The sequence below is a fragment of the mitochondrial genome of Podospora pseudoanserina (assembly GCF_035222485.1).
Source record: "Podospora pseudoanserina strain CBS 124.78 mitochondrion, complete sequence, whole genome shotgun sequence".
In the NCBI taxonomy this organism is placed as follows: Eukaryota; Fungi; Ascomycota; class Sordariomycetes; order Sordariales; family Podosporaceae; genus Podospora; species Podospora pseudoanserina.
Genome location: NW_026946670.1, coordinates 1 through 10415, shown reverse-complemented (window position 1 = coordinate 10415; position 10415 = coordinate 1). Strand labels below are relative to the sequence as shown.

Sequence of the window (10415 nt, the reverse complement as noted above, 5' to 3'; positions counted from 1 at the left end):
CCTTGCGCCTCTTTGAGGTACTACCGTTGAGCTATAGGGGCAAAAAATAAGGGATAAAAAAAAATAGCACAGGGGGGGGGAATGAAGAGTTAGTAATGAAATGAAATGAAACGTATAACTCTACACATCTAACCAATTTCTTAACTAACAATAATCCTTAAATTTCCTAATGGGCTTTAAAGTTTTAGCTTAAAAAAAAAAGCCTTATTCCGCTTCTCCCATATTCTAATAGCGAATGTTCTTAGGATTAAATAAAAAAAAATTTTTTGATTTTTCTATTTAGTTTTAAATAAATGCAATACCTTTGAGAGTTGACCTATTAACGTTTATTTTTTTTTATCATTTTCATATTTTAAAAATTAATCATTTTCATATAGCCTTTCACGGTTTGCTAAGTACACTTATACTTATTTTTTTTTATCCCTTACTCATAGTGTTTAAATCAACTAAAGTATTCTCAATTAAACTAATTATAGGTACAATTATTATAAAATGACCGAAATATAGAGCTGTACTTAATTGCCCTAATTCTATAAATGGAGTTTCCACATGACAAGCTCCTAATTTCATCAAGATTAAGAAATTTACTACAAAAACTCAGAAAGCAAACTTACTTAAAGGTCTAAACTGTAAACCTTTTGATCTACCTAAATCTGTTATAGGTAATAGCATTATTGCTAAAATAGCAGCAAACATAGCTATAACACCTAATAATTTATTAGGTATAGATCTTAATATAGCATAGAAAGGTAATAAATCAATGGGTCAATTAAGGTTATACCCCAAAGGGAAACTTATAAAATGACAGCTTTATAATCCTAATTTATATAACATTTCTTTAATAAAATAAGGTTTTACTAAAGTTATTAAAGTATCCATGGATTCTTTAAATATATAAATACGGGGTTTATTGTCCCTGTTATAATGTATAGAGCATTTAAGATTAAATTTATCTTGTAGAGTAAACATTAATTTATCGACATCTGTATTAGAGAATCCATAAACGCTTATATGTAAACCGCTACCTTGTTTACTTCCGTCATCCATAATTCAAAAAGCTAAACCACGGGGAGTTAACAATTCTCTTATATTTTCGGGAACTATTTTTTTTCTATTTAAATCATAAAATAATTCTCTATATTCATTAAAACAAGGAAGTTGCATAGTTGTGAATGATATAGCACTGTATCTTTTTTTAGTGCTATTGTCCACTACTAGTCTAAATTGGGGTTTATAGTCATTTGCACAAAAAGGTAAAAAGAAACTAAATACATAATCGAAATATTCTTTATGTTTTATGGCAGTTTGAGCATAAACTAATCTAGAATTAGCAGTTGGTGATCTTCTTACTATGTGGGCATCACCAAGTAAAATCCCTATTAATATTTCCTTTACTTCGTCAGGTAATTTTTTTGAAGCTCTTTCAGCAGGAGATAAACGAGTTATTCCTTTGGTTGAACGTGCAGCAAATAATACTGAACTATACATAAAGAATAATATAGGGGATAAATCAATTGATGGTGTGTTAAATTCATAGTATCACTACCATGATCGGACTATCTCTTCAATTAAGGCGCGAGCTCCAAAGCGCCTTTAATTGTCTCGTGCATAGCCTCTGAAGATTCCTTAATTAACTTAGTATATACTAGCTTAATAAAAGGCTTTCTTGCTGATTGTCGTCTTTAATTTTAAATTAAAAAGGGTTCCCAGCAGTTCGCGAAATTTTAGAATGACATTTATTTTACTTTATCATTCAGGCACAATAGCTGCAGGAGTTTGCATAGGATTTGCCATTATATAATTTTCACTATCACCTAAAACATTAGACATAAAGAAAACAAATGAACTTAAAACAAAAATAAAGATGAAAATTGTAATTAAATCTTTAAATAAGTAATAAGGAGCAAATGTTATTCTATCGTAATTACCTGAAATACCTAAAGGGTTACTTGAACCTGCAGTATCGTGAAGTGCAATTAAATGCATTAACACTAAAGCTACTAATATAAAAGGTAATAGATAATGTAAAGCAAAGAATCTATTTAAAGTAGCATTATTAACAGAAAAACCTCCTCAAATGACATAGCAATATATATAATATTTAATTTATATTTTACACCCTTAAGGGTTTATTAGACTATATCTTAAACCATCGTATTATTACCTTGGTTTTGGGGGTTTCGTGTTGAGCTTATTGTTAGTATAACTCACCCATTAGTCGTTGAACGTTCTTAATCCTTTTATATATACCTGATTAAACTTCGCTACAAATAATCTAATAAACTGGAGGTATTTATATGTTTATTAAACGTCCTTGTAATTTTCCCCATTTGACTTTAAAATTAATCTTCTTATATGTAGATTAATTTAAGGAGCCCATATTACTTATTAATTCAGGTTTTGGTGTAAGAGTATTTATAAGATTGATCTATTACTCAGGATAATTTAAACTACTATAACGTGAACTTTCACGCAAATTATTTAATCAATTAACGTATTGTATATATTTTAATCCTATTAAAGGATGTAAACCTGAAAATGAAAAGAAATTTATAACTTTTTGTATATCAGATTTAGAACTAACACCAAATTGACTATAATTATTGGTTGTATCTATTTTTCTATTTGTATCGAATATTAATTTAAAAGCCTCGAATAAATTAGAATGTATTCTTTGTTTTAATTGAAAACAACCAACATTATTACTTTTAATAAAAAAAGAACCCTCTGAACATGTAAATCCTACAATTCAATTTTTAAAAAAATGTAATAATGTATAATCAAATGGATTATTAGGAATTTCAAAAATAGTTGGTATGTTATCTACATTAGGTATTTCATTATACAATTTAATATCATTTTTTAATATATACATAGCCAAATTAAATTGATCTACTCTAGTATTAGTTAAGAAAAATATGTTATTATATAAAAGTAATGGAAACAATACTTCTTGTAGATCAGTTTTATTAATAACTAATTTGCAAGCAGGGCTTCTCAAATCCTTATAAATATCTATCTTACCTAATTTTAAAACAGAATGAATATATTCTAAAATAGAAAGATCTTCTAAATGTAGTGATATAACTAATTTCATAGTTATAAACCCTTTTGGTGTTTTACTTATTTGAATATATCCGTCCCCATCTATTAATCCAACTAAAAAGGCTAAAAAAGACGAAGGAATTGAAATATATTCTTTTTTATCCAATCTTAAAGTTTTATTTCCTTTTTTTAAAGCATTCTTATAAACAACTCCTATTGTAGGTAAGGAAGCTTTGGTATCCGAAACATTTAAATGTAACGAAGCCATATACTTGTTAACAGCTACAACTGAAAATAAAATAACAACACCAAAACATAAATTAATAATTATTATAATAATTTTTGACTCAACAATATCTTGTCCGATTCATGGTATAGCACTAACAAGGTTAGTAATAACCGTAGCACCTCATAAGGACATTTGCCCGTAAGGCAGAACATACAAACTTACTTATTATAAAGATAATAAGCTAGAATAACTTTAAATTCGTATATTCTATTAGTTGAAGAGCTTGCTGCACCTAACCAAAAGTTTCGACTATGCATTAAGCAGCATTTCAGCCACCCATTAGTGACCCAGTCTGTCGCGATCATTTATATAACCGACGATCTTGAAGTTTAAACTTCTTTGATCGTTTTCACTAACATTGCCAAATAATCATAAAGACTATTCTATATCCCTGTCGGGATATACCACTTTAATCTTTTTTTTTCTATAAAGATTACAAAAAGATTGTTACTCATGGAACTATAATTTAATATAAAAATAAAGTATAATAAAGAGCTTTAGCGGTTTCACTATCCAAAGGATAGCGCAGCCTTGATAATAAAATAACTATTTACTTGAAATCTTTTACTATTCATTGTCTTTTTACTAATCTTTTTTCTGTTTTTAATGCTCTTCTAATAGTTTTTTCGTCACAGTTTATAGATTTAGCTGCATCTAAAATAGTAGAATATTCACCGTAAACAGTTCCATTTAAATTATACAACACAACAGGTCTTGTATTAGTTATACACTTTTGTTTAGTTACATCAGACATAGAAGGTCTATTTAAAGCCTTTTCTCTTATTTTTTCTATGGTTTCAGGAAAAAGCTTTTTATCTTTGTTTAGATTACCGATTCTTTCACGTCTAGCGTCACTATAAATATCTTTCATCTTTTGACGATCAATCTCAGTGTGTTTGTAACCAAAACTAGAACCTGCTTCTGTCAAAATATTATAATTAGGTACTAACAATTTTAAATATTTATCTTCTAAATCCAATAATTCTTTGTTATTTTCCTTAGTAACAATATTAGGATATAAATCTAATACAATAAAAGCAAAATTTATTAAATCATATTTTTTTATTGCTAATTTAACTATTTTGCTTCCTCTGAAATAAATAACATGATTACTGAATCTAGCGTAAAATCTATTAGTCGACGCAGAACCTATATAATAGTCTTTAGTTACTTTATTAACTATCATATATATACCGCTTAAACCTCTAGTATCGTTTAAAATTTGTTTTCTAGTATCTTCTAAATTTAAATTTTCATAAGCATATACAGGGTTTAAACCTAATTCTTGAATAATTGTTTTTAGTCTTTCAGAAATTTCAATATTATCTTTTGGACGGCCTGTACAATATCCTCTTTTAACTATGCTTTTATTAAACAGTCTATGATTGTTTATTTTATTATGCTTTATTATATTTTCTTTATTACTTATATTAAACCATTTTGGGCTATATTCATAACCCAGGAAAGCAGTTACAATCATAACTATAAGTATAACTGTACCTATAGCTCAAACTAATGTTCTAGGAGCTCTATATGATCCATAATACATTCCTCTTCCTATATGTAAATATACTAAGAAAAAGAAAGCTGAAGCTGTGTTACTGTGTAAATAACGTACTAATCATCCATTATTTACATCTCTCATAATCGTATACAGATGAAATCTATCTACTATAAGCTAACACCTAGACGCGCTATCTATGGGATTAGAGGAAAAAATATATTTATTTTTATATAATCTATTTGTATCTATATAGCGATTACAAGTATTACTACTAGGATTTAATTAACCTAAATTAATTTTATCCTTTTTATTATTTATTTACTTTAGAAGTAAAAATATAACGATTTTTAAATAATTTAGAATTATTTAAATATTTTTTGATAGATACTTCTGCAATATGCAATTCTCTAGCTGCGGCACGTAGTGAAGAAAATTCAGTCAAAGTCTTTTTCTCCAGATCATTAACAACAAAACTAATAGCTCTTTTAGCATTAAGTTTAGAAATATGTGATCTAATTTTAGCTAAATGTTCTGGATTTAAACTTCTAGGACCTCTCATTTTTTCTTTATCTTCCTCAGTATGTTTATAACCAAGAGGTGAACCCGCAATTTTTAAAATGTTATATTCCGGTTTCAATAAATCTAAATAATATTGTTCTCTAATTAAAACATCTTCTTTATTACAATACTCTAAAATTTCAAAAGTAAAAGAGGAGTAACCTCTTTTAAGTAGAGCTTTACATATTAAACTAAATTTAGATTGTTGAGTAATATGTGCTAAACTATAATATCTATAAAGACGTTTAGATAAATCAACACTACTTCCCACATAGCATTTACCGTTATTGTTATTAATTCAACGGTAAATACCAGCTTTACCCTTAACTTCTTTAATAATTACCTCTTTTGCAGTATCTGCGTTAGAATAAGATAATAAAGGAATTATAATAAATAATATGAAACCGTACACGTAAATAACTATAATAATTGAAAATGAAATATTTATCTACTATATCTCTAGATAAAAAATAAAAAAGGAAGGGCGGCTTTAATTTAAGTAAGCGACCCACTTCCTTAATATTTTAGACGTCGACAATCTAGGTTATTAGAGTATATTTGTCTTTATTAAGTTTATTAGTATCAAAGATTTAGTGTTTTAAAGAAGGGAAGGGGTACTTCACTATACCAAGTAAATTAAAATGTGCTGCACTATACGAAGTAAAAGGAGATCCTTCTATTAAACCTTCATTTGTATAAATATATACAGTTTTAGGCTTTTCAGATCTATTAGCTATACTAAACTTACGTACATTTTCAGTGTGCGGTATATCTAACTCTATATCAAAAGGAGAATCTTTTTTTTATAATATCTTCAAACTTTTTGCTAATATTATTAATTATTTCCTTAACATTCTCACTCGACACAGTTGTATTATATCTTTTATTAAGAATTTCTGATATTTCCACCCAAGAATGGGTTGATTTTTACCCTCAAGTGTATAATAATATCCTCGAATTTTCAATATTAAAGCCATTATTCATAATTTAAAATCTTCGAATTTACGACTATAAAATTTAGATTCATCCAATAAAGGTAAAATATAATAATATAGAGCATCTATATTACTCACTACCAAAGATACTACACTTGTTTTAGCATTAATTGCACTTGTAACATTTAAAGGTAATATTTTATTAATTTGAGTATGAAAGTATTTAGTATTGTTGGATAAAGCAATTAAATAATTAGTTATTCCATTTAAACATTCCTGACTTGTATTTTTTTGAGCTACTTGTAAATACAATGATGATCCTGTTTTAATACCAAAAGTTCCTTCACCCTCCATAAAACCTATAAATCAGTTAGGGTCTATTATAATTTGAGATTTTGTTATATCATACGTAAATATTTCTCTTTTAGAATTCATACCATTTTTTAAGCATAATATTTTTTCTAAATTAGTGGGAGATATAATTTTTTCTTTAGTTCTAATTAGCAAAGCTTCATAAAAATCTTGGAAATCTAGTTTTTTACTAGTATGTAAGGGGTAATTATTAAATATAGAACATATTGTATTAATACCTGAAATATCTTCTACAATGAAAGAACAGCGACTTCTAACTTCTTCTACGGTTATTCTACCTATGTTTAAATTTGTGCTTCGCCTGAATAACTTGAAGAACTTTTAGATCATCTATATGTAGGCGCAAGCTCCTAATTTTAAATCTTAATTTGACATAATTACGATCTATGCTTATTAAAAAATTACCCTCAGCATCAGTAAACCCACTAAACCAATGTAAAAATTCGTTATTTTTATTTACACTATTGTTATTATTAAAAGATTCATTTTGTGTATCCCGTACTGTTATACTAGAAAATTTACGTAATCCCATTTTATTTTTAATACCTGATACGAAAATAAATGATAATAAAGTTATGCCTACATCATTTAGGCATAGATAGGTAATCATTCTTGTTTTACTTTACAGTAAAATTTGGACTATATCATCACCTTTATAGGTGTCAAGTGTGTAGTCTCTGAAGATGATAATCGACATTTAGGGTATCCCTATGCCGATCAACTTACCTGCTGATTGTCCCCTGATAATCAGGGGGGGGGTTTTCAGCAATTTAACCCGATTTAAAGAGCACATTACGAGTACATATGCTCTATAGAATTAAAAGCTTCTAATACATTAGGACTATAATGCATGGCTAAAGTTACACCTGTTATAATTTGTATAACTAAACAAAGTAATAATAAAGAACCAAAATTTCATAAATAACTTATGTTACTTGGTTGTGACGCATCAATAAGGTAGGAATTAACTAATTTCAATAAAGGATGGCTTTTTAATATTCTCATGGGTGTGTAAAAAAAAAATAAATTTAAATTGAAAAAAAAATAATAAAGATAATTAAACCAAACCAAGCATCCTACTATAAACTACACAAAACTTTATAATATATATCAATATATTTAGAGAACGCACCTAAATTTAATCATGTTTAGGTGCGAGCTATAAATATAGAGCTCGCACCTGCCTTATAAGAAATAGGAGATTCGAACTCATAGCCTTCCGTGTGTAAAACGGTTGCTCTACCATTGAGCTAATTTCTTTTAAGTTACGATAAAAAAGTAGATTTTTTAATATTCTAAGATTTCTATAAAATTTTAATACTATTAAAATTTATATAATAATTTAACAGGATATAGGAATAAATAAAACAAGAATGGAGCATATGTGTCCACACTACCCTGTACCTCCTATTGCATAATTAAGAGGAATAACTAGCCATTTAATAACAATAGTCTCCTTCCTTTAAATCTATAGAGCTCGCTAATATTATATATTAAAGCGAGAAGAGTATGATTTCAACTTGTAATTTGGGACATATATAGAGAGTAGTCTATCATCTCTAAAGATCCAATTTTTGAATTTTTCTCTAAAGCAGTAGAAAATTGAAAATCATGGATTTTAGCTTTATATACCCTCACAAATTTTTTAAAAATTTGTGGTTATTTTCTGATAAAAACAACCCCTAATAAATATTTAGTGTATAATACCCAAGTACTTATATACTAAATCCAAATCTAAAAAAAAAGGTTCGTATTTATACGTAAATACTCTCGCAGTACCTTATGAAAGGTACACTTTTAGTTTCATTAGATAATTAAAATTTACTTAAAGTGGACTACATATATTCCGTATGGAATTTTTCATAAAAATAATATTTAATCGCTGACCCTTCGATTTCAGATTAAGTACCATAGTTTTTTTTTAAGGGTGTGAGCTCTAAAAAAAACTATTTGTACCACTTGCCTCACCAAGGGCTTAACTGATTTTGTCTAAAAGGTATAAATTTATACAAAAATAAAAATAGAGGGGTTTGAAAACATTCACCACTATTGCGTGGCCCTTCAATATTACATCTAATCACAATACAAAGACGTGGTATTACCCATAATAACTTATTCAATTTTTCTTTTGGTCGTACATGCTTAAACTTAAGCAATGGTTTTAGAGCTTTTTCTCTTTCACTTCTTCTTTCGTGTGGTGCAACATCAATAACTTATAGATTATATAGTACAAATGTTGAGGATATGAATGGTAAAAATCTAAAAAAAAGTTTTAAAGCTAATACTTTTATATTTAAAAACTTAACTAGTGTTCTTCTTAATCACCCTATTAATGAAGAAACACAAATGATGTTAGAAGAATTATTATCTTCATTTGCTTACACTGGTTTTAAAGAAAAACTAAAATCAAAAAACCTTGGAGTTATAGACTATTCTGTTTTTAACCCTAAATTAGCTGAGATATTTATTAAAGTCAAACCTACTTTAATTACTACAATTAATAATTTTCATAATGATTATCCTAATCATTTTATGACTAAACTTAAAAAAAAAAGAAAAAATGATGAATATTATCTTATCATTCTAAAAAGTTAGACAACTCAAATAACACTTCAACTGTAGCTTTTGAAATGGGAGAATAACTAGTAAATAACTTTTTTATATGGAATTTATTAATACTAAAATTAAATTAAGTCTAGAGGAACAAAAGTATTACTATTTATCTAGTTGAATTTGGGATAATAAGGATTTAGTAGAAAAACTTTTAAATAATATATTTCAATTTTCATTAGGACAAAAAATATCAATTTTTACAAAAGAGGCGGATTTATTAGAAATGGAAACTATAACATTAGGATATAAAGAAAAATCAATTGTTTGAAAACCTACTAACAAGGTTTTAAAGATATTACCTAAAATTGGGTCAGTACTTGTTTTACCAAAAAGAATTCCTATGATAGTAAAGCCTAAACCTTATACAAATAGAGTAAATGGAGGTTATTTAATTAATGATGTACGTTTTAATATGGATATTGTAAAACAAAAGTGAAATGTTCGTGAGAGAAGTTAAATCCTAGATATTAATATAATATATGATATAGTAAATAATTTAAGTTCGGTATAATATAAAATTAACACAGAGGTCTTAGATTTTATTGAATTATATGGTAGTGATTATTTCGAAAAAGAATTGATAGATTCTAGTTATATTCATACTTTACTCGAAAAATCTAAGTTAACTAAAAAAGAAAAGGTATAATTAGATAGTTAGAGCTTGCGCCTTAAGTAAAAAAGAACTTCAAGAAAATATACTAGGATTAGCTGAAATATTTAGAAATGTACCTGAATTTTTTTATACCTGTTAATGCGGATTTTAGAGGTAGAATAAACTGTCTTCCAGAATATTTACATTATCAATCAAAAGATTTAGCTAAAGCTTTATTATTGTTTAGTAAACTTGGTAAAATGTCTAAAAAAAATATTACCGCCTTAAATTATTTAAAAATATATGGAAGATCTAGCTTTGGTTTAGATAAATTACCAGCAAATGATAGAATAAAATGAGTAGGGCGCAAGCTCCAAATATAAATAATATAAAAAATTATGGTAATGGTATATTGATTAAACAAGCTAAAAATAAAAAATTTTTTTTTAGCTTTTTGTATAGAGTATAATAGATACTTAAAATGCCTAGATAATCATGATATTAGTT

The 10415-nt window shown here is 27.0% G+C and overlaps 3 protein-coding genes and 1 non-coding gene across 4 annotated transcripts, besides 9 other annotated features; 2 read left to right on the top strand and 2 right to left on the bottom strand. All coding sequences in view use genetic code 4, as the record gives it.

Annotated features, from left to right (window-relative positions):
* Positions 1-417: 417 nt before the first annotated feature.
* On the bottom strand, positions 418-7708 carry cob (apocytochrome b; the record flags this gene model as incomplete). Its single annotated transcript has 5 exons — positions 418-761; positions 1749-2081; positions 3391-3487; positions 4791-4982; positions 7508-7708. 5 exons carry the CDS (start codon positions 7706-7708, stop codon positions 418-420), a joined length of 1167 nt encoding a protein of 388 aa, XP_062795719.1.
* Positions 762-1748: a mobile genetic element.
* Positions 811-1488: a mobile genetic element.
* Positions 2082-3390: a mobile genetic element.
* Positions 2432-3388: a mobile genetic element.
* Positions 3488-4790: a mobile genetic element.
* Positions 3885-4790: a mobile genetic element.
* Positions 4983-7507: a mobile genetic element.
* Positions 6236-6766: a mobile genetic element.
* Positions 6978-7313: a mobile genetic element.
* Positions 7709-7891: 183 nt separating the features above from the next.
* Positions 7892-7963, bottom strand: trnV(tac). The gene has a single exon. It is a non-coding gene; the product is annotated as a tRNA-Val (tRNA).
* Positions 7964-8947: 984 nt separating this feature from the next.
* QC764_0115000 (uncharacterized protein) lies at positions 8948-9298 on the top strand (the record flags this gene model as incomplete). The annotated part of the gene is made up of 1 exon: positions 8948-9298. One exon carries the CDS (start codon positions 8948-8950, stop codon positions 9296-9298), a length of 351 nt encoding a protein of 116 aa, XP_062795718.1.
* A 67-nt stretch (positions 9299-9365) lies between these two features.
* On the top strand, positions 9366-9773 carry QC764_0114990 (uncharacterized protein; the record flags this gene model as incomplete). The annotated part of the gene is made up of 1 exon: positions 9366-9773. One exon carries the CDS (start codon positions 9366-9368, stop codon positions 9771-9773), a length of 408 nt encoding a protein of 135 aa, XP_062795717.1.
* Between the last annotated feature and the right edge of the window lie 642 nt (positions 9774-10415).